The sequence below is a fragment of the Melospiza melodia genome, chromosome 22 (assembly GCF_035770615.1).
Source record: "Melospiza melodia melodia isolate bMelMel2 chromosome 22, bMelMel2.pri, whole genome shotgun sequence".
NCBI classification, from domain to species: domain Eukaryota; kingdom Metazoa; phylum Chordata; class Aves; order Passeriformes; family Passerellidae; genus Melospiza; species Melospiza melodia.
The window spans coordinates 7,603,120-7,625,358 of NC_086215.1; the positions used below are offsets into that span (position 1 = coordinate 7,603,120).

General features: G+C 50.9%; 2 protein-coding genes across 2 annotated transcripts in view; both read left to right on the top strand.

Annotated features, from left to right (window-relative positions):
- The window catches only part of EEIG1 (estrogen-induced osteoclastogenesis regulator 1), a 36,811-nt gene extending 20,265 nt beyond the window's left edge, over positions 1 to 16,546 (top strand). Inside the window, exons 3-12 of the mRNA XM_063174843.1 lie at positions 243 to 363; positions 698 to 727; positions 4,170 to 4,286; positions 4,756 to 4,802; positions 7,272 to 7,426; positions 8,525 to 8,629; positions 8,905 to 9,097; positions 9,269 to 9,390; positions 10,505 to 10,574; positions 11,451 to 16,546. Of these exons, the coding sequence (XP_063030913.1) occupies positions 243 to 363; positions 698 to 727; positions 4,170 to 4,286; positions 4,756 to 4,802; positions 7,272 to 7,426; positions 8,525 to 8,629; positions 8,905 to 9,097; positions 9,269 to 9,390; positions 10,505 to 10,574; positions 11,451 to 11,496 (1,006 nt within the window). The 3' untranslated portion in view covers positions 11,497 to 16,546. The remainder of the gene's footprint in view (positions 1 to 242; positions 364 to 697; positions 728 to 4,169; positions 4,287 to 4,755; positions 4,803 to 7,271; positions 7,427 to 8,524; positions 8,630 to 8,904; positions 9,098 to 9,268; positions 9,391 to 10,504; positions 10,575 to 11,450) is intronic.
- Positions 16,547 to 17,341: 795 nt separating this feature from the next.
- DPM2 (dolichyl-phosphate mannosyltransferase subunit 2, regulatory) lies at positions 17,342 to 20,950 on the top strand. The gene is made up of 4 exons (XM_063174350.1): positions 17,342 to 17,378; positions 18,096 to 18,185; positions 20,111 to 20,213; positions 20,492 to 20,950. Exons 1-4 carry the CDS (start codon positions 17,376 to 17,378, stop codon positions 20,548 to 20,550), a joined length of 255 nt encoding a protein of 84 aa, XP_063030420.1. The 5' UTR covers positions 17,342 to 17,375; the 3' UTR covers positions 20,551 to 20,950.
- The last annotated feature ends 1,289 nt before the right edge of the window (positions 20,951 to 22,239 follow it).

Consider the following 22,239-nt stretch of genomic DNA (forward strand, 5'->3'; position numbering starts at 1 on the left):
AAATTCTGTTGATGAGATGATTGTATTTCTGTAACCTGGGTGGATTTTACCTGTATTGACTAGTGAAAAGCTTGATGCTAACTTAACACCTTCGTGTGGTTCAGTTTCAGGTGAACCAAGCTGCTGCAAGGAATCTTTATGGGCTAGGATTCCAGTCATTAAGAAAAAGATATTTAGCAGCTTGTCTTGATTTGGCTTTATACATTTATTTGATTTTTTTTTTTTCCTTCTCATTCTCACAGAGAGGAAGTTCAGGAGAACTGTGTCCGCTGGAAGAAGAAATTCACCTTTGTGTGTAAGATGAGTGCCAACCCTGCCACGGGGCTCCTGGACCCCTGTGTGTGCCGAGTGTCTGTGCGCAAGGTGAGCCCCCAGCTTTGCTGCTGCCAGCTTCCACCACACCAGTGCTGTGCTGGCAGCTGCTCACTGGCTACTCTTTGGCAGCAAGAAAAATTGTGTGGGCTGTGGTGGGAAGGAAAGGTGGTTTGGGACAGGATATGCTGGAATAGAGCCTCTCTCTCTCTCCAAGAAAAGTCCTTGATGGAGGATATGGGAAGCAACCAAGGTGGTGGTAACCCTTGAGAGAGAGGCTTGTGAATCCTGAGAGCAGATTCCAGGACTGAGTAATGACTTTCCCCCTGTTGCCCCAGCACATATAATAGCTGCTTTTCCTGTTTTGTTTTGTTTCCCAATATAGGAGCTGAAGGGCGGAAAAACCTACTCAAAGGTAAGAGCATAGCAAGGGCAAATACAACAGAGTGAAGATGGTCTTGTCTCCTGCTAGTGCCTTACACCCATTAGAAACCAGTGGCTGCTGAGTAGACCAGTCTGGAGAGATGTTCATTAGTTCTTAGTTTGAGTCTGAGTTTAGAGATTTCCCAAAAAACTGGGACAGGATCCAGATTGCACTGGATATGGATTTGAGATGGGGGTTGGAGACATGATCTGCATGTCCTCAAACTTTGGGGAAGTTCTGAGTCAGATGTGAACTCTCTGGCTTCTGGCAGCATGTCTCTAATAAAGCAACAGGCTCCAATTCTGTTCTGCAGAGCACAGCAGCCAGCTGGGGCAGGCACCTCAGTGCCTCAGGAGAGCAGGCAGGAGCCCCCAGCAGAAATCACTGCCTGCCAGAGCACAGGAGACACCAAGGCAAAAGCCAAGTGGATCAGCAGGGATCTTAGTCTTGGTTTCTCTTCCTCACATTTTCTTGCCTGTGCTGTGGGACAGACAATGGGCCACCCCCTTCTCCTCCTTGTGCTGGATCAAGAGACAATGTTGGCTTAGAAGCTGAGCTCACACAGTGCCCAAAATGATGTTTGCTTGAAAATGAGTCACTGCTGCTGGCTTCTAACAAACAGATGGTCACACACAGCCATGTAAGAATCCCTTCTCATCAAAATCCTTTGAGGCCATGGAGGCAACTGGCTGTGAAAAGTCCACTGCACTAACTCCTGTGTTCTGCTGTGCTGGGTGGGAGAAAGCAGTGTGGCTTTGTTCCTTTTTTGTTGTAATTAGGACATGGTCTCTAGGGCCATCAGTCTCACTAAATTCACACTGTGGGCAGGTTATTCACCCTGCAGGGCTGCATGTCCAGGGAGAGCAGCATAGCTGGGGAGGAAGGGACATAGCAAATGCATCAGCCTTTGCCTCCTGCAATGTCCATCCTCAAGCTTTCTGCAGGGTTTGGGAAGGCAGAATTAAAGGAAGCCTGAAGGCACATTTCTGTGGTGGAGTTAACCTGGAGACCTTATTCAGGTCATGTTCTAACCTACTTCCTTTTTGCTCAGTCTTGAGTTGTGTTTAGTGGCATTTAACAGAGACTGACTTCCTCCAGCCCAGAACTGGAGACCAAATCTCAAGTACTTGTTGTCTCTTGGGCTGGTATCTTGCTTGGTCTTCATGAAAAAGACAGATGTGTTCTCTGAGAAGATGACCTGAAGCAGCTCAGAAATGAGAGATGTCACACCAGATTGCAGTCTTGCCCAGTGAACCAGGCTTGTTCTGTGCAGGTTCTCATGACAGAACTGGTTTGGGCTTCCTGATGTTTCTAGCAGAAGTCTGTGGTGCGTGTCCATGCAGCTATTTTCTTATTTTACATCACGAGTCCCCACCTTTTTAAACTCTCCAAATTCAGCTGAGAACTCCTCCAGTCACAGCAGCAGATGTAGAGGAAGATGAAACTTGTGAATGCCCTCTGCACTTGGCATACCTCATCCCCATGAGCAGGGACTGAGGGTGTTGGGGCTGTTTGTGCTCCCAGCAGTTTCCAGTGCCTTGCCCACCTTGGGGTTTGACGTGAATGTCACCTCAGTGTCAGGGGTGACAGGGCGGAAGGCGACAGGAAGGACTGATAAAGCAGAAACTCTTTCCCTGAGCTGGGAGAAACACCATCAGCTGGCTGGAAAACTGAGGAAACTATTCTGGAAGGTTATATCTGAAAACATCCTTTTGTTAAGGGATCTTTCCTCTATATACTGGGAGTCTGCTTCCTGAAAGAGTTTCTGACCTCAGCACATCATGTGAGCTGCTGGAGGCTTCTCCCACACTCTGCTCCAGTGTTGGTCTCATCTCAGAATTTAGTGCTGTGGTGGAGGAAGAGGGATCTGGGTCTGGGCCACCCCTGTGCCATGCTGTTATCCTGGTGTGGTGGTGCTGTGTCTTTGTCACAGTGATGGATTGCATCTCCTTCTGTGGCTTTCCTCTGTCCTGTATCTCTAAGAGAGAAAAACTTTTTTCCTTATTGGTGAATAATTAGCAAACAGCATAGCCCTTGGCTAGAAGAGACAGAGAAATTTCTGCAGCAAGGGCTGAAGAAACACTTGCATTAAAGGAATTCTTAAGAAATGAGAAGAGAAGAAGAAAGGTTTGGGGTTTTTTCCTGATAAAAGGTTCCCTCTCTATCCCATTTTTTTTACATTTGCCATCAGAAGTTGCCCTTTGAGGATGGGATGAAGGAAGCAGTGACATTAATCTTGCTGTTTCCCCCTCAATCATGTATCTTGATCAGACTCTGATTCTTGACTTGGAGCAGTGGGAGCCAGGGTTCCTCTGGCAGTGGCTGTTTCATGCTGGGACTCTCCATCAGCTTCCTCAGCACCACAATTCCATAGCATGGTGCTACTGCTGGGGCTCTCTGTTCAGTTGTCATCCAGCTGTCAGCAGCAGGGCAGGAGGGATGTGTGCAGAGCCCAGAGGGACCTGCTGCTGCTGCTCCACCTGTGCTCCCTGCTCCCCTGGGAGCTGCCCTGCCCTGCTGTGACGCAGATGCTCCACGCCTGGATGCTTTGGCCACATACAGAGTACAGCATGTCCTGCTGATCAGATGAGATGGGACACAACTGCCTTCTGTTCCTAGAGCTCTGCATAAAACAAGCTGTAACTTTTTCTTTGAAACACTGTGTTAATGCACCAGGGATTAGGGCAGGAAAACAAAGGTGCTCTTCATTGTGTGTGTATTTACTCTGGAGGGATCGGTGCCCTTTTAAAAAATGCGTGTGATCTCCAGCTTTGTCACCTTCCCTGTTTGTTAGAGAAGGTTTAGAGAGCTCACAACTAAATCTCTCCAAATATTTCTCTTCCTTCTGCGTGCCAAACCAACCCCTTGCTGGTTAAACCTGAGCAGGGTTGAGGAGGAGCTGCCCAGCCCAGCAGCTGCCTCTGAGGGGTGAGGCACAGGCAGTGAGTGCCTCATGGCCCTGGGCCTCCAGCTCTGTGCCCATAGCCTGTTGTTTTTGTCAGGATGGTGTCACTTTCCCCTGTAACAATATCCTTTCATCTCCTGGTTCACATGCTCCACTGCATTCTGGGATGGCCCGATACAAAGAGTGCCTTATTATGTTTGTGTATGTGTGATTCTGTTTTTTCCACATTGTTGACCTGGTGCCTTCCATGTCCTTGGTTATGCAATGGCTGCAGGCTGGTTAACGCTGTCCTGGCCACCAGCACCACTGTACACCCTTCCTCCACGTGGGCTTGGCTTCCTGAAGGCCTCCAAGTGTCCATCTAGCTCGGGGTTAGGAATGTGACCCTGTCCATCCTCAAGAATCTTCACAGCCACCACTCTGTGTCCTGGCTCTGCTCTCTGCCTTTGGTCTGTGTGACACTGTGTGTGCCTTTATGGAGTAGTGTCTGTTTTCTCACCTTCCCCTCCATTGTTTCCTTGGCTGCAGCTGGGCTTTGCTGATCTCAATCTGGCAGAATTTGCAGGCTCTGGATCCACTGTCCGTTGCTGCTTGCTGGAAGGATATGATACCAAGAACACCCGACAGGACAACTCCATCCTGAAGGTACAACAGCCAGAACCTACAGAGCAGAAATCCTACTTTGGGGAGATCACAGCACAGTGCCAGGCCTGGGAGAACGTCCTGTTATGTACAGAGACAGGATTTTGCTTTTGTGCTGCTAGACTGACTTGGGAAGCTTCCCATTATCAGAGTTGCCCTTTGATAATTTGGCATTGATTTGGCCAAGCAGTGACCCTTGACAAAAAATCCAGGAGCAGGAGGGAGGGAAATGTTACAAGGCACTGTCAGCATGACCCAGCTGGTGTGCTGCTGAGCCACTGCCTCTTGGGGTTATTGATGCAGGGGTTTGGGGCAGGGAGGGAGATACTTTGCTAAATCCCTGAAGCTGATTTCCCTGGGAAAGGAGCTACGTCTGGGTGATCTTTACACCTAGCTCTTGAGCTCCTGGCTGCTGGGAAGTGAGGAGCTCAGTGCAGCATGGCTGATGATGTGCCTTGTGTCCCCTCTCCAGGTCACCATCGGAATGTCCCTGCTCTCTGGGGACCCCTGCTTCAAAACGTGAGTTCCTGCCTGTACCCCATCCTGGGCAGACACTAAAACTGATGAAGGGAGGAGAAAAGATGCCCTTGATATTGGGAAGTACAGTAAAACTGGTTGAATCAACCAGAAAAGCACAGCCAGCCTGTGCTGTTAATTGGTTTTGCTCTCTGCTCTGGCTTTCCCAGCTCTCATTATGGCTGTGCAATGTATTTTCCCTGCTGGTGCAACTCAGGTTTTAGAAACCAGTAGATTTTGATTACAGACTTCATGTTTTGCATGAAGGATGGAATTTCTCATGGCTCTGGGCTTGGTTTCATTGACCTCCAAGAGGAGAAAGGTCAATAAAGAAAACAGTCTTGGAAGTGGACACGCTTCAGCACATACCATAGGGGATAAAGATCTCAGATTGAAACAGCAACAAAAATACTTCAAGGCTGAATCACTTTAACTTTTTTTTTTCCCTACAGGGCTCACAACTTGTATTAATTAGCAGAGAAATTGCAGTAATGTGGGGGTTTTTTAATGCATAGTGATAGGAAAGTATAAGTACAGTTAGGCTGGGGAGCAGTTTTGCTGTTTAAAGAATTGTTGGTGAATTAATAAATATCCTGATCTCCCAGCACAGTGCAGCATCCCAGTCCCAGCCCTGCTGGGTGTGCTGAAGGTGTGTGACTGCACAGCAGGGCTGCCATGTGCCCAAAGGAATATTTCATGTTGCCTCCCAGCACAATAAGAGAAGAAAGATTTACCTTGAGGCCAACTCCTGTAGATCTAATTTTAGGAGCTAGCTTTGAGTGCATAAATTAGCTCGAATTCATGTTAAACATGCTGCATGATTTTTGGTAGATTTGTTTTGTAAGTGGCTTTTCATAGTGCTGCAGTATTTTCTGACACTTCTGAACCCAACATCAGTGTCATCTGATTCTGAAGAATTTCTGCTTCAGAACAAAGTGTAATATAGAAGTTTTGAGTATCTTAAACCATAACTTTATAGCAGTAACAGATGTTCTAAATCTAGGGTGCTGGGATGTCTGGTAATGATGTCTTACAAAAATACCTGTTGCTCCTTTGCAATGGAAGCAAGTCCCACTCTAAGAATGCCTGAAATTACACAGAATAGGATATAAATATCCACTTAATGTAAGTAGGTTCAGTCTGAAAGTCAAACCTAATTTTCTTGAAGGATTTTTGCAGTCATTCCCACTTTTCCCTTTTATGTTGATGATGTGCAAATATCTAAAAATAGAAACTTTGCATGTGGAATAGTCCTTGATCAGTGGAGCTTCTGGTAAATGACACTCATTAGAGGGTTAGGCAGGAATTAAACTGTGCTGGGAAATCACTTCCAAGCACTGATTTTTTGCAGCACTCCATGAACCTTCTCCTGCTGGGCCTGTTGAAAGGGGCAGAGCAGCTGAGCTGACAGAGCAAGGGGCTGCTCCCACAGCTGCTGCAGGAGCAGTTTGCTTGCTTAAGGTTGTAAAAGCCTTAAAAACCTGTGCAGCCAAGTCCCCAAAGCACCTGGGCGCATGCAAATCACTGATAAGGTGATTAAGGAAGGTTTTTTTTTTTTTCCTGGTGAAGGCATGCTGTGAGTTTCCTGAAAGCTTTATAGCCATTCAGCTGCCCACATTAAATATTCTGCCTTCCAAAATACTGCAGAGATCCCCTCTCATGTAACTTCTTCCCTCAGAGCTCTGAGGGAGACAAAAGGTTTTATTTCTCACTCCTCACTTAAAAACCATAAAATGATTCTTTAGTTCCAGTTCAGACTTGAGGCTGCAGAGAAGAGGTTAGGGCTCCAACAGGAATATTCACTTTGCCACGCTGCACATGCTGTGGCTTCCACCCAAAAGCACTTCTAGAGGAAGGGAGGGGGCTCCAGGCACTCAGATCTGCCCTGCAGTCAGCATTTACAAAGGGATGTTGCAGGCTCACAGAATAACCAGAAAAATAATTCTGACAGCTGGAAAAACACTTTAGTTTCATTGAAAAGGAGTTTAATAGCCAGTTAAAAAAGGGAGAGGTTATTTGATTGTTGTAAAAGTGCTCTCATAAGGGGGACAGGGTTGCTGGGATAAAAGGTCTCATTTTGGCCAAAAAGGTGTAATAGAAAGGAAGCTGGACTTGATAGTGGGACAAACTGGTTCCTGTTTGTGGAGCCAGCTGGGCATGGACACATGCTGGGGGTGAAGGGCAGCTCTGGATGTGTCCTGGAGCACAGTGCAAGTTCTAAACCTGCTGTCCTATATAAATGAATAAATGGCCCCTTTCTGCCTTAATTTACCTCAAAAATTTGTTTTTTCTTGTATTGCAGTCCAAGGTAGGGACCACACCAGTCTTGCATGTGGGCAAACAAAACCCAACATCCCATTGGAGCTGCTGGTCAGAGGGCTGCCAGCTTCCCCCCGCTGACAAGGGTGGGGTGGACAGAATGATGCCTGCTCCCTGCCTGGCTGTCTGTAACCTCCTTCCCTTCTATTCCAGGCCTCCTTCCACTGCCAAGTCCATCACCATCCCAGGGCAGGACTCCACTCTGCAGCTGACCTGCAAGGGCGAGGGGACCACCAGCAGCAGCAGCAGCTCCTCCACCATTGGCTCCCTGCGCCAGGCCAAGCCAAGAACTGCCATCCTCAGCTCAGGTCTGAATGCCCACCCTGCAGCCAGGCCATGCCTGGCTCTGCCTGGACACTCCTTGGTTTTTCCCAGCAGTTGCAACCACAGAAACTCTTTAATTTTTCATGTTTTCCCACACCCATCCTCAACCCTCATTGCTCATTCAGAATATTGGGAATAACAAAGCCATCTAAGTGTAACTGAGGAAGGTTGAATATTTGCCACGTGCATATTTCTGTTAGTGGAGGTAAAGCAATTTGTTCTTTTTGCTGGGGATTTAATAATTCATGCACTGCACTCATCCCTGCTTTCCACTGTGTTCAGTGATACTTACCATTGTTCTGCCCTCAGCTATTCTGTTGCTCAGACTTATCTTCTAGAAAAGTCCCTCTGAAGGTTTTAGAGGTTGGTTTAAGGTCTAGTGGCCTTGTTCCAGCTGCTGATGCAGTTCTTTGCCTTCTGTATGAGCCTGTTTTCAAGGGCACTGCATTTTCACATCAGTTTTTTTCCTTCCCAGCACATTCCAAATGTGCAGGCAGATACGCTGCACCAAAATAGCCCTGGAGTCTCATCCCCTCAGTTGACAGAGCACGTGGTGCAAGTGTTGTTCTTAAAAAGCTGGCTAATGTGTTACATTTGTGCACTTCTGGATAAGCTTCCTGCAGGAGAGACAAGCAGGGCAAAGGAGCAGGGCTCATGCTGAAGTGTCTGTAGCAAATTCAGAGATTATTTAAATGGTGCAGGCTCTCTCAGAAGTAATAGAAAGGGAAAGGTGCTAACAGAAGCACCCAGAGGTTGAAATATTTTACTGCCAGTGGCCATGTGATGCTTACTTAGCTTGATGCTTTTGACTATGGATAGTTTCAGACACCACTTGTCCTTCTAGATGCTACAATCCCCCAGAGATGTTTGTAAATTCATGTGTTGGATAGAAATAGTGATAAACTTGACAGAGCTCACTGTGGTCTTTCCTATTCCCTGGGTATTTCTAGGCCCTGTGCTGGCCTTTACAGCAGGACTCTGGCCAGTAGACTGCCCTTTCCTTGATCTGTCATTCCAAGATCAGTCTTCCCTCCCAGTGACCAGTGGCTGTGGTGTAAGCAGAGTCCTCTTTTCCTTGGCAGGTGTCCCAGAGGAGTCAGATCAGAACCTGTCCAGCCCGGAGGAAGTTTTCCACTCAGGGCACTCGCGGAACTCGAGCTATGCCAGCCAGCAGTCCAAGATCTCTGGTAACCACTGATCCACACAGCTCTGCCATCCCTTTTCCCCTTTTCCTTTCTGCAGCAAGCCCCTGTGAGAGAGATTTGCAGCCATCTCTCTCTGTAATACCAGCTCTGTGATACTCATAATGCCAGCCTCCTGCTCAGTCTCTGCCGATGAGCTCACAGATGTCTGAACCCCTGTGTGCAGGGGCAGAGGTGCTGCTGTGGAGCTCCCTGCCTGTCTCCTGTGCTGCCAGGAGTGGGAGCAGCAGCAGCTGAGCTCTGTGCCCCTGTGTTGGCAGGTTACAGCACGGAGCACTCCCGCTCCTCCAGCATGTCCGACCTGACCCACCGCCGCAACACATCCACCAGCAGCAGCGCCTCGGGGGGGCTCAGCATGACTGTGGAGTACCCTGAGGGGGGAGAGAGGGAGCACAAACTGGAGAAGCCACCTCGGCCCCCCAGACCACCCCTGCTGCTGGACAGACCCTCCCGGTGAGTGACAGTGCAGCAAAGGCTTTGCTCTGGGAAGGAGAGACAGAACCTGCTCCTCTGTCTCCAGGCAGCAGTGGAATTGTGGCCACTGTGGCAAGCAAAGCAGGGCAGTATGCAGAAGTCTGTGTCTTGAAAAGCTGAGTAAGTTTGTCCTGGATTTCCTCTTGCCAGGAGGAAAAAGGATTCAATGGAGAGTCACCCAACGCGAGTGGATGACACCAGGATCGATGCTGATGACATAGTGGAGAAAATAATGCAGAGTCAGGACTTCACAGATGTCAGCAATACTGAAGGTGAGAGGAGAAGCCTCAGAGGGGATGTCTGGGTTGTTCCTTTTGCAGGGCTGCCAAGTGTTTACAGTCAGATCTGATCTGCCATGGGCTCCCTTCTCCTTTGACAGCTGTTTGCCTTCAGTGCTTGCTGGGTGTTTCTGTGGTAGATAAACCATGTGGGTTTGAGAGCTGCACATGTATTTGCAGATAGCACTTGCTGTTGTTCCACACATGAAGCAGAGATTGAATAGTAGCTCAGACATGCAGGGAGAGAGAGGAAAAACACTGATTCTTAGCACAGTGGAGATGAATTGCATCAGCTGTCTGCACAGCTCCAGTGGCCTTTGTCCAGGGTCATGCCAAGGGTATTTAGCAAAAGAGGAGAGCACAACTGGAGGGAAGCAGCACATCTCTACAGAAACATGGGTTACCATGTGCTGGTGATCAGGTCTCTTGAAAAGCTTAAGAAGGAGTTTTCTCCATTGCAGTCACAGCATCTGTTAGGAGAGAACTAATAATGTAACTGCTTTTGTTTTCAGTTTCATTTTCCACTTTAGCATAGAAATTGACCTCTAATCTGATTTTTTTTATCTGAGGTTTTCTGTTAAGTTTTAGACTGAGCCTAGCTTGTTATCTGTCCTTCATTAATTTACCATTAGTCACCTTAAATTGCTGCACATGGCAGCACTCTTATCATGTGGGGAATTATACCTCACTCAGTGTGGGTTAGAACCAGACTGAATGCAGCTGCCTCTCCCCAGCAGAACAGGCTGAGTTTCTCCTCCAGTGACTCTACCAAAGCAGTGTGAGGCCCCACATCTAATTTGTTCAGATGTGTATAAGCTGACCAAGAACTTGCATCAATGGAATTGCCTTAAAAGAAGCAATGACTGAATTAATATCTCTGCCTCTATTCTTCCAAAGCTGCATGTTATGGAGGTTTCCCTTTGGAGCAAGGAAAGGGTTCCCAGGGGCTCCATGACTGTGGGAGCACCACCAGAAAGTGTGGATGTGCATCTGCTGAGACACACTTGTTCTGTGCTGATTGTGTGTCTGGGAGGGGAGTTCCTGGCAGCCTCAGCAGTTCTGGATTTTGATGTCTGATTTCTCTTTTGATTTCCTTTTCTGTCTGCAGACAGTAACCTGAGGTTGTTTGTGAGCAGAGATGGAACAACTACACTGAGTGGTATTCAGCTGGGAAACAGGTAGGTTTCCCAAAAAGCTGGCAGCCAGAGAGGCTCCAGAGAGATTTGTGGGCTCTGTACCTAGGAAACTTGCACTTTTTGCTGCAGGAGAGATTTCCAAACATCATGTGCTACATGGTGACTTTATTCCACGTTAACAGCCCTGGGATCCCTTTGGTGGCAGGCTGCAGTTGCCCTCGAGTATGAGTGCAGGTCTCAGCAGGAGCTCAGAGGGATAATGGGATCCTGGTTGCTAGACCCAGGAACAGAAGTGAGGAGTGAAAGGACAAAATGGTAGAGGCTGGTTCCCGTTCGTTCCTGAAGGAGGAGCTTTGCCTCCTGCTGGCCCGCAGCAAAACTGCAGCAGAGCAGCGTTTATTGTCCCTTTTCCCTGCCCCTTATTGTCCCTTCTCTCTGCCTCTTCCATAACCATCGAGGGCTTGTTCTCTCATTACAGCCTTCTGAAGCAATAAAACTTTTTCTTGCCACTACAGCACTTAGTACAGCTCTTGGCCAGTTGTGTTTGAGGCTTTGTTGCATCTTTCCGTTGAACTAAAAAGAGCAATAATGGTAATGCAAAGATGTATCAAGCTGGAAACAAAGCTGGGAGCACAGCAAAGCCAGGCTGGCTTTGTTCGGGGTGGGATACTCCCCCTTTGCTGTGTCTGTACAGAAGGGTTTGTGTGTCACACCCAGCCCTCTCCAGGGCTCTGTTGCTGATTTGCCACCTCTTTGTCCCCTCTGTATTCCAAGGATTGACTTCCCACAAGGCTGACTCGTTACTGGCAGTGTTCTGAGTGGGCTTAGATGATGTTTGAGAGTGGAGAGCTCTGAATCACAGCTTGGTTGCTGAAATGACTGGAAAATAACCAGACCCTCTCCCCCTCTGCTCCCCAGGGTCTCATCTGGAGTTTACGAGCCAGTGGTGATTGAAACCCACTAAATGTGAAGAACAGGGTAGAGCTGCTGGACACAGGCCCCCTACCCAGTCTGCTGCCACCTGGATGCCAACCTTTACCTCTCTTCATGCAGCATTCCAGAAGGGATTTCTCCACACCCCTCCCTGTACGTTTGCACTGCAGAGCTACTCCGAGACCACTCCAGAACATGCACTTTCCCTGCATTGGCATTGTCCTTCTCTGCTTCCTGCTCCTCCCAGTGCATGCCTTCCCCTGCTCCTGCTCAGACACGAGGTGTCTGTGGGATTTATCCTTGGGCTAGTCCCAGAGGATGTTGCTCATCTGCATCCCTCGTTCCACCCATTCACTTGCAGCAGGGGACATCTCAGTTTCTGTCTCCCCAAAACTTTGGGTTATACCACTGTGAACTCTTCAAACCACTGGGGGTGGGGGAAACCATTCTAACCAAACCCAGAGCTGCTTGCTGGGGACATGGTGACATGGCCACTTGCAGGATGCTTTATTCCATTGACTCTGCAAGGGAACATCACCTCCCAAGGCAATGGTTTTACTGAACAAGGTATGCTGTGGTGTACACTTCACCTTCCTATCCTCACATCCCCAAACAACATCTTCTCATAGGAAATACTTCCCAAAAGTGCATTTCAGAAAACTCTACTGCAATCCAGCTGGGAGTTGGTGAACGGTTCAATGTGAGTGCTCATCACACCACTGACTGCAGCAGCCCTTCCACTGCTGGGCATGGAAGGGGGTGTTCATCAACTAGCATTAGCAGGAGCACTTTAGAGCTTACAGATTTTACCTGGAGGAGGCTTCTACTCACTATTCCAGGAGTTTAATCTGTGTTTGCTGGACTGATTCAGCAAATAGTCCTGTTGGAGCTTGGAATACAAAGCCTCTTTCTTTTGTTTTGTTTTTTTTTTTCCTTGTTTCATTGGCTCAGGAAGGGAACTGCCCTTCTTGGACTGTGAAAAGAATCTCGTCTGACAGCCCTTCCCTGGGCCAGAGCTGGATGCAGTTGACTGCAGTGGTTTCTATTGAGGTGGTGATGTCAATTGCCTCTCTTGGCCTGGGCCAGTAAGGGATTTGGTGTTGCTTGGCCTTTCTTATCTTGTCAGCAGAGATCTGTGCCTGTGCTGGTTCCTTTTGGGGCTGGGGAGAAGCCACTGTCTCTGCCTTCAAGGGTAGAAGGGGTGTTTGCTGCTGCATTAACCACAGCAGCTGTTCTGACCTGCTCTGTGGTGAGTGAACTCTTGTGACAAGGCTTCAAAACTGTTCTCTGGTTATCTTTCAATTGCTCTTCTTTGGGTTTGGTTTCTGCAGTTGTTTGACACTTTTCCCTGCAGTGTGTGGCAGAGATGTGCATCCCTTTCAGCTCCCACTTGGAGATCTCTCCTGGCAGCTGAATTTCCAGCGAGGATCTGGGCAGGCTGTGCTTGCAGCCCTCCCTTACAGAGCCCCTCAGCTGATAAGCTATTTCTGTGTGCTGCCCATTCCTCTTTTGCCAGTGTTGTGTGGCAGCCATGCCCTCTGCAGGACCTGGCTCCCTTCTGGCACTTGTGGCTGTGTGTCCAGGCACACACTCACTGCTCAGCAAGGAAGGGCTTGTAACTGATCACGTTGTTCAAATTCTGAGTTATTGTAAAGCCTCTTTTAAAGGAGGAAAAAAAAAAAAGCATTAACTGTGGTCTCTTTGGCCAGAATGCATGCAGATGAGCTGCTGGAAAAGGGAATCTGGCAGAATAAGAAACAAGGAATGAAAGGGCCTTGATTTAGCTTTTTTTTTTTTTACCCTTCTAGCTAAGGATGCTGCATGGGGAGGGTGCTCAGCAGTGTGGTAGAACTATACAGTTGCTTACTCTGTTTTGATGGTTTCTCTCTTGGAGTCAAGAGGCTTCTTTCTGTGTTTGGACAGACCACATATAGGATATGCATCTTTTCCACCCTTTCCCTCAAAGGGATAATTCCCTTTGAATTAGGGTAAAAAGGGGATACAGACAACACCTTGGTTTGGTTTAACATAGGGGAAAAGTGTTGGATCTTTTTGAGACTGTCTAGAACAAAAGCTCTTTCACACTTGCTAGTTTTTTGGTTTTTTTTAGTGGTGATCTCTTCTTCATTCAGCCTGGGTAGGTTTGGCACTCACTTGCAGGCTGCTGAGCATCCTGCCCTGTTCCTGGGGTGCCACGTGGCTGCAGGAAGGACAGAACTGTTTGTCTTTCTGTCTCCCTGGGGCAGTGCCAGAGAGCCAGGCCTGGCCTGACCGTGTGCTCAGGTCAGGGTGAGGGCAGGAGGAGGCTCTGCCTCTCTGGGGCTGCTCTGCCTCTCTGGGGCTGCTCTGCCTCTCTGTGCATGGCCCTGCAGGGCTGAGAGCAGCTCTGGCTGCTCCCCAGGGGCCAACAAAGCCCCTCAGGAAATCAGATCCAACCAGGACTTGAAAGGAGCAAGCATAAGCCAGGAAAGAGGCTAAAACCCAGCTCATTTTGCTGCTTTGCTTCTGTTCCCATGAGGAGCAATGGCAGTCGCTGTCAGAGCAGTTGGGATCCCAGGGCATTCCAGACTGGGCTGCTCCGAGGCACTGGCAGCTTGGCATGTCAAGAAATCACTGGGACAGAGGAGGAATATCTTCCAGCAAAGCAGGAGAAGCAGTTGAGCTTTTGAGAGCACTGGTCTCTTCTTCCCAGCTGGCAGAGGCATAACCTGCTCCATCACATCACTGTGGCCAAGCTGGGCATGGCTTTGGCTTCTCTCCAGTGGCTTGGCACATCACTGCTTGCATTTCTGATAACTGTGTCCCATAGGGCATTTCCTCCTTGTCTCCACGTTAGTCCCTCCACAGATTCTGATCTCTGTGTGGCTTTTTAGCTCTCCTGCCCCTGGTTTTCAGTAAGCAGTCCTGGTCATCCAGCCTTGTGCAGCACAGCTGGGGGAGCTGGAGCAGGCGTGGAGGGAGGGAGGGAGGAGCAGTCTGTTCCTGTTTGTAGAGCCCATGCAGAGCTCCAGCACAAGCAGTGCCCAGCAGTCCCTGGGCAGCACCTGAGGTGGTGGCTGTGGGATCCTGGTCCCACACACTCACTGCTGCCTCAGGAAGCTGCACTCACGAGCACTTTTTTCCTTGTGGCATCCCTGCTGCCTGCTCCTTGTTGGACTTTGAACATTTAAGAAGTGAATCAGTTTCCAGACCCAAACCGCTGGCTAGTTTCCTTTGGGTTTTTCTTTTTTGTTGTGAAGTTTATGGATTTTTTTTTTATACAAACCCAGCAGGCTGGTGGTTTTTTGTTTTTTTTTTTTTTTTGACTGCATTATTGTTTCATTGATATTTTATTTCAGGGGGGGCTTAGGGGGGGAATGTTCTTCCCCACATTGTTCCCCTTCTCAGGGGATTCAGAGGTGGCTTAAACAAGTAAAAGAATCTTATTGGCAAGACTCTGCATCCCCTGGGGCTCTGATGCTGACGAGCAGAGCTGCTCATGCCTGGCTGGCCCTGGAGAGCAGAGCTGGCTCTCTGCTTCAGTCTTGGGATCAGGCAGAACATGTGAGCTCTGCTCCTGGTTTCCAGACCTTTAGTTGGTGGAAGCACATTGCAAAGCGTTAGGAAATTCAGTGTAGCTTTTTTTACTAACTTCTTTTCTTTTTTTAAAACCAATATAAAACTGAGTGTCCAGAAGAATAGGTTTAGTCATTACTTGGTGAAGGAGATGGATTTCAGTTGGAAATTGTGATGGAAAAAGGGAGGAGAAGGATGTTGCTCCCTCATCATCATCTTTTGTATGGTCAGCACTTTAAATGGGGGCCTCGTGCTGTTCTGACCCTTGGAGTGATGGGCAGCAGGCGTGTGATTTCTCCCCCCCTCATTGCCACATCACTTTGCCCCCTGCAGAAAGGTTAACAAGCCCTTTTAAACGTTTGCTTCAGTTTTTAGAGGGTTCCAAACCAGGTGGAGGCCTGAAGAAATAGTATTTCATTCTCATCTGAATAGGAGGGGTTGACTTTTTTTATTTATTTTGTCGTTGCTGTTTCTTTTTAAGCGGGTGGCAGTGCAGCTGGTCTCTGCGCTGCTGCCGGGAACCTCTGGGAAAACCTCACTCCAGGTACGCTAGAGCACCACAGTGAAACCCCTCCTGGTGAGGGGCTCCCCTGCCCTCCTGGCTGCCTTACCTGGGGGTGCAGCCCCCCCTGGACCCCTCCTGCCCCTCCCTGCTGCCCCACCTGGTCTCTAGCTGAGCTCTTGCTCTGGTGACCGCGCCCTTTGGACGAGGCCAGTCCCCAGGGACAAGTTCCTACAAACTCTGCCTGGTTGCAGGTGTTTGTCCTTGAAAAGCCGCTTTCCCTGGCTGTGGGGAGGGATTGATGAGTGCAGAATTCCCCCCATTTCCCTGCTGAGAGCTGTGTCCATCAGCCCCCTCCCTGCGCCCCCCGTCCCGCTGCCCGCAGAGCAGCAGGAGTGGAAACCTGGGAAATGAAAAGGAATTTTGGGATGAAGCTCTGAGCGAGGGATGAGCCTGGGAACTTGCCTCAAACACGTGGAATAATGGTAGAGCCCGTATTTTTGTGGGGGGAGGGAGGGGAAGGGGAGATCATGTTTTATTTTCTTGAAAGTGAATTGAGCTTGGTGACCTTCGGCTGAGGCGCACTCGATTTGTATCAGATTCTATAGAGAGATGGCTGATATTTTTGGAAAGGGAATGGGTCTATGCAAACTTCCAAAATTGCTTGAAAGATAGTTTAACATTTTTTTACTTTGAAAAATCTAAAGATAAATCTAACTTTTGTCTTAAAGCAGAAGTGCGTTTAGAAAGAGAAGCTACTTCCACTGCTCTATTTTGATGATGATTCTTGGAAAGTTTGGGCTGGAGGGAATGACTATTTTTCACCATTTCTATCTTGCTCCTCTAGTTTTTTTGTTTCTTTTTCTAACGGAATGCTGTGCCGTCTTTGATTCAACAGATCGTGTTTGTATTTTCTGTATCTGGTTCCTAATGTAGAGAAATAACAAATATATGAGGAAATCAGTATAATGTCAAATGTTGTTATGGTTTGGGGAAAAAATAAAGGTTTTTTTGGTACTTCGCACTGATTCTTTTTGCTCTGTTTCTTGTTTTTAAATGCTGTGGGGTGAGAGGGGCATGCTTGACCTAAATGGTTTGGTTTTGGGATGTCAGGATGGCTGGGGCTGGTGTCAGGATCCATCACCAGCCCAGGGCCGGGCACGGGTGCTGGATGCAACCAGAGGGCCGGGTCCGCGGGGGAAGGCAACGGCACCGGGAGCAGCAGGAGCGCGGAGCGGTGACCAGGAGCCCTCCGTTAACGGGGTGCTGAGCGCTGCTCTCCCGCGTTCCCCGGGCCAGCCCCGCACCCGGACCATCCTCTCCGGCCCCGTTCCCGTCCCGTTCCCGCCGCTCTCTCTGTCCCGTTCCCGTCCTGTTCCCGCCGCTCTCTCTGTCCCGTTCCCGTCCCGTTCCCGCCGCTCTCTCTGTCCCGTTCCCGTTCCGTTCCCGCCGCTCTCTCTGTTCCGTTCCCATCCTGTTCCCGCCGCTCTCTCTGTCTCGTTCCCGTTCCATTCCCGCCGCTCTCTCTGTTCCGTTCCCATCCTGTTCCCGCCGCTCTCTCTGTCTCGTTCCCGTTCCATTCCCGCCGCTCTCTCTGTCCCGTTCCCGTTCCATTCCCGCCGCTCTCTCTGTCCCGTTCCCGTTCCATTCCCGCCGCTCTCCCTGTTCCGTTCCCGTTCCGTTCCCGGCCCTTTCGCGGCTCCGGGACGTGACGGAGCTCGGGGCGGGGCCTGGTGCTCGCCCCGCCCACCGCCGCCGCTGATTGGTCGCTGGCGGGGCGGGGTTAGCGCACCGCTCGCTGATTGGCGGCCGCGCCGGAAAGGCGGGACCGGCGGGGAGGAGGCCGGGGCGCCATGGTGAGTGCGGGCCCGGCCCGGAGCGAGCGGGACCCCGCGGCGGGGAGGGCGGGGAGGATCGGTCCGGCCCCTGCTCGGCCCCTGCTCGGCACGGGGGGCTTGGGCCGGATCGCGGCCCGGAGCCCTGGCCAGGCTCCCTGACTGGAGGGACTGGGCCCGGCCGCCGCCCGGGAGTGGCCCCCGGGATGCGGTGTGTGAGCCGGCTCCGGGAGCTGTGACCGTGTTCACAGGGGTCTTAGGATGAGGGAAGAGATGAGGATCTGACTCCGTGTTTCAGAAGGCTTGATTTATTATTTTATGATATATTATATTAAAACTATACTAAAAGAATAGAAGAAAGGATTTCATCAGAAGGCTGGCTAAGAATAGAAAAAGAAAGGATGATAACAAAGGTTTGTGACTGACTGAGACAGTCCGGACAGCTGGGCTGTGATTGGCCATTAATTAGGAACAACCACATGAGACCAATCACAGATGCACCTGTTGCATTCCACAGCAGCAGATAACCATTGTTTACATTTTGTTCTTGAGGCCTCTCAGCTCCTCAGGAGAAAAAACCCTAAGGAAAGGATTTTTCATAAAATGTGTCTGTGACAGGGCCTGGCTGCTCTTGGTGCATCACCCCTGGCCGTGCCCTGTCCCCGGTCACACTCCCAGCCAGAGCCCTGATCCGCTCCGGCCCCAGCGTGCTGATCCCGCTCTGTCTCTCCCTTGCAGGCCACAGCCACGGACCAGCTGGTTGGGTTTGGCTTGGTCGCCTTCAGCCTCGTCCTCTTTGTTTACTACACCCTCTGGATCATCGTTCTGGTACGCGGCTCCTCTGGCCAATATAATCCCAGTCATTCCATTCTCAGGTGTTTCCCCACCCTTTGTTCAGGTGATGATGTGGCTGTGTGCCCAAAGGACTCTTGACTTCTGGGGTAAAAATGTCAGGGCAGATCTTCCTCTGTGTGCTGGCACTGTCCTTGTCCCATCTGGGTGTTCCTGGCCTTGCCTGGGCAGGACCAAACATTGATTGTGGTGCCTAGCTGCTCTTCTAAGCCAGGCTGACCCAGCCAGGGCTGGATGAGCCACTGGGAAGAGCTGAAGCCTGACCCTGATGGAGGTGTAGTCATCAATGGCCACATCCTCCAGATTCCTGGTTCTGGTGGGAGATGACAGAGGGAAACATAGAAAGAGATAAATCTTAACAAATCTGGTAGGGAGGACACGAGTTTGGGGAATGCAGGGCTCTGGGAAAATGAGGCTGCCCATTTCTGGGGACACATCAGCTGAGCTCACTGGTGATTTTCTCCCTGGAAAGAAACTTCTCCCCACGAGCTTTCCAGGTGTGAGAGGCCAGGTTCAGCCTTGGAGTAATGTCTGAACTCCCACCAGCTTCCCCTCCAACTCCAGGGGGTTTGAATTCCCCTCTTGCATTGCTCACTGTGCTGCCCAGTCCATGTCTGTGCTCCCAATCCTTGTCTGTGCTCCTGGCTTTCCCAGAGCTGCAGGATTATTCCCATCCTCACAGTGCTCCCAGATCTGCAGGATTATTCCCATCCTCACAGTGCTCCCAGATCTGCAGGATTATTCCCATCCTCACAGCATTCCCAGATCTGCAGGATTATTCCCATCCTCACAGCATTCCCAGATCTGTAGGATTATTCCCATCCTCACAGCATTCCCAGATCTGCAGGAGCATTCCCATCCTCACAGCATTCCCAGATCTGCAGGATTATTCCCATCCTCACAGCATTCCCAGATCTGTAGGATTATTCCCATCCTCACAGCATTCCCAGATCTGCAGGAGCATTCCCATCCTCACAGCATTCCCAGATCTGCAGGATTATTCCCATCCTCACAGCATTCCCAGATCTGCAGGGTTATTCCCATCCTCACAGCATTCCCAGATCTGCAGGATTATTCCCATCCTCACAGCATTCCCAGATCTGCAGGATTATTCCCATCCTCACAGCATTCCCAGATCTGTAGGATTATTCCCATCCTCACAGCATTCCCAGATCTGCAGGAGCATTCCCATCCTCACAGTGCTCCCAGATCTGCAGGATTATTCCCATCCTCACAGTGCTCCCAGATCTGCAGGATTATTCCCATCCTCACAGTGCTCCCAGATCTGCAGGATTATTCCCATCCTCACAGCATTCCCAGATCTGCAGGAGCATTCCCATCCTCACAGCATTCCCAGATCTGCAGGATTATTCCCATCCTCACAGCATTCCCAGATCTGCAGGGTTATTCCCATCCTCACAGCATTCCCAGATCTGCAGGATTATTCCCATCCTCACAGCATTCCCAGATCTGCAGGAGCATTCCCATCCTCACAGCATTCCCAGATCTGCAGGATTATTCCCATCCTCACAGTGCTCCCTGGTGTCCAGAGCCTTCCACGGCCTCAGCACGGGGATCCTGCTGGGATACCCTGGAGCAGAGCTGGTGCCAGCTGCTCCCTCCTGCAGAGGGACAGGGATTTGCAGCTCTGCACCAGCAGCTCTGCCCACCCCAGACCCCTGGGGCTGTGGGACTCAGTGCCAGCCCCAGAGCCCCCTCATTGTCCCCTGGACCCCAAACCTTCACTGCCCACCCACTCTTATCTCTGTGGCCGAGCCTCCTGCAGCTCTGGGCACCTTTTTCAGCCATCCCACCCCAGACATTCCCATGTTTGTCCCAAACCCTCGAGGCTGCCCTGGAGGTGTTGTGGGCCCCTGCTGACCCCCTGTGTGTCCCTGCAGCCCTTCATGGACAGCGACCACGGGATCCACCAGTTCTTCCTGCCTCGGGAATACGCAGTTATCATCCCCGTGGCAGCCGGGCTGCTGCTGCTGCTATTTATAGGTGAGAGTTGTTTCTGTGCTTCTAATTAGAAACTTCTAAATTAGGAAGAGAGAAGAAGGTTGCTGGGGTTTAGTTAATGTGTGACACTCACAGCACTCTCTGTGGTTACTGTTGCAGCTTAGCCTGGCACGGGGGCTGTGTTTGTGTGTGATTTTTGGCTGTTTGAGCCTCTGGAGAGCAGAATTTTCTTGCTCTCTCTGCTGAGATTCTGTTTCTCATTGCCAGGTGTTGTGGAATTAAAAGTTTCCTAGCTGAATTGGTTCTCTCTGTCTTGGCAGGTGTTTTTATAATGTTTGTCACGTGGAAGAGCAGGAAACACACCAAGAAATCAGACTGAAGGCCCAGCTGAGGAGATGGGGAGGTGCCCACGCTGCAGCATCACAGCCAGGAAAAGACTTTTCCTGCAGCTCCAGGCAGACATCTCCAAGGTGCCCAGCACTGAGCTGCTCCCACGTTCCCTCCTGCAGAGACTAAACCAGTAGTTTACAATTCACTGACCAAAGACAAGCAGGATTCATCCAAGGCTCATCAAGTGAGGGACCAGAGCCTGGGCTGAGGGAGCTGCTCCCCAGCTGGGGCTGCCCTGCCCACTCTGGGCACTCCTTCCCTTCAGCTCTGGCTCAGCCCAGTAGTTTGTTCCTTCTGGGAATTTTATTTAAAAGTTTACCTACAGTTTGTGGGGGTTTTTTTTATTCAAGTCTGAAAGGAGAGAAATGACACTTTGGGTTTGGAAAGGACAGGTTTGCCTTCTCCATTTGATTCTGGAAGGGCTGATCACGGTGCTGGGGGCTCATGCCCTTCTGAAGAGGGTCTCCTGTGAGGCTGGGTGTGCAGAGGGTGCAGAGACAGTGCTGCCCTCTGTGTCCCACCCAGCTGAGGGGTGGGGAGGAGATGTCCTGGATCGCAGGGAGGTGCTGGGTGTGGTTCCACCACAGCTCTCAGTCCTGGCTGGGTTCCTGCCCTGGGTTCCTCCATGTGCCAGCCCGGCTAGGGCTGAGCAGGCAGTGTGGTGGCAGTGTCCTTCCCCAGGGGGGTTCCTGTCCTCTGCCGTGCCAAGGGGTGCCACAAGCCTGCCAGGGTGGGCTCAGCTGCATGGCCCTGGCAGCTCATGGCATTATCCTGCTGAAAAGTCCTGCTGGGGAGGTCAGGCAGGCAAGCACCAGAGACAACCTGGCCAAAAACGCTGGTTCTGCCCTGCCTGGGGCTGCTGCACCCTGCCTGGGGAGGGCAGATCTGGGGCTCTCTAACCCTTCTTGTATGTACTGTGAGCTTCCTGCCAGCAGCATGTCCCACAGTGGGGACATCCCATCCTGCCTGGGCTGGTGCTGGTGGCTTGGGACACCCCGAGGGCCACAGCTGAGCCTGGCTGCAGGAGCCAGCAGCGGGGCCAGAGGTGAGGCTCTGCCTGGGGTTTGTTTCCAGCTCTTGCAGAGGCTGCCAGGCCGTGCTGAGCTGTCGAGCCCCTTGCTGCCCTTCCTGCTGCTCACCTGCAGGCTCAGCCCATCCCTCAGGGCTGGTTTTGGGCTGGGCAGAAGGAAGCAAAGAGTGGAAGAATTCCCTGGTGACTGAGCAGCTGTTGGTGTGACCTCTCCCTCCAGTCTTGCTTCCTGTGCAGGAGCCCAGTGCTGTCCCTGTCACTTCCTCTGTGCTCCCAGGCCTGTTGAGGACAATTGGGGGGTGGTTTCAAGGTTACATCTCACGTTTCTTTATCTCCAGTGGGAGAAATCCGATGCCCCCCCAGGCCAGCAGGCAGCTCGCTCTGGGGACACTTCCCATGGGTGCTCTGCGGCCTGACCCGGTCAGGAGGGGCTGCAGGTGATGGGCAGCCCCTGGGGCCATTGGGTGGGCTCTGGGCTGCCTCACCTGCCCTGCTCCCGCTCCTGAGCCATCCCGCGTCCTCGTGGCGTCCCCGGGCTCAGCGGGAGCCGCGGTGCGGGAGGTGAGCGAGCCCAGGGCACGGGGAGGCTGCGGGAACCCGAGCGAGCGGGGAAGGAGCCGCGGGCTGGCTGCCGAGGCACACGGCGGG

What these genes read in the sequence shown, in the direction of transcription:
- DPM2 (XM_063174350.1), top strand. An exon ending in CCCTCTGGATCATCGTTCTG is followed by an intron (nt 18,186 to 20,110) that starts GTACGCGGCTCC and finishes GTGTCCCTGCAG; the next exon opens with CCCTTCATGGACAGCGACCA. An exon ending in GCTGCTGCTGCTATTTATAG is followed by an intron (nt 20,214 to 20,491) that starts GTGAGAGTTGTT and finishes CTGTCTTGGCAG; the next exon opens with GTGTTTTTATAATGTTTGTC.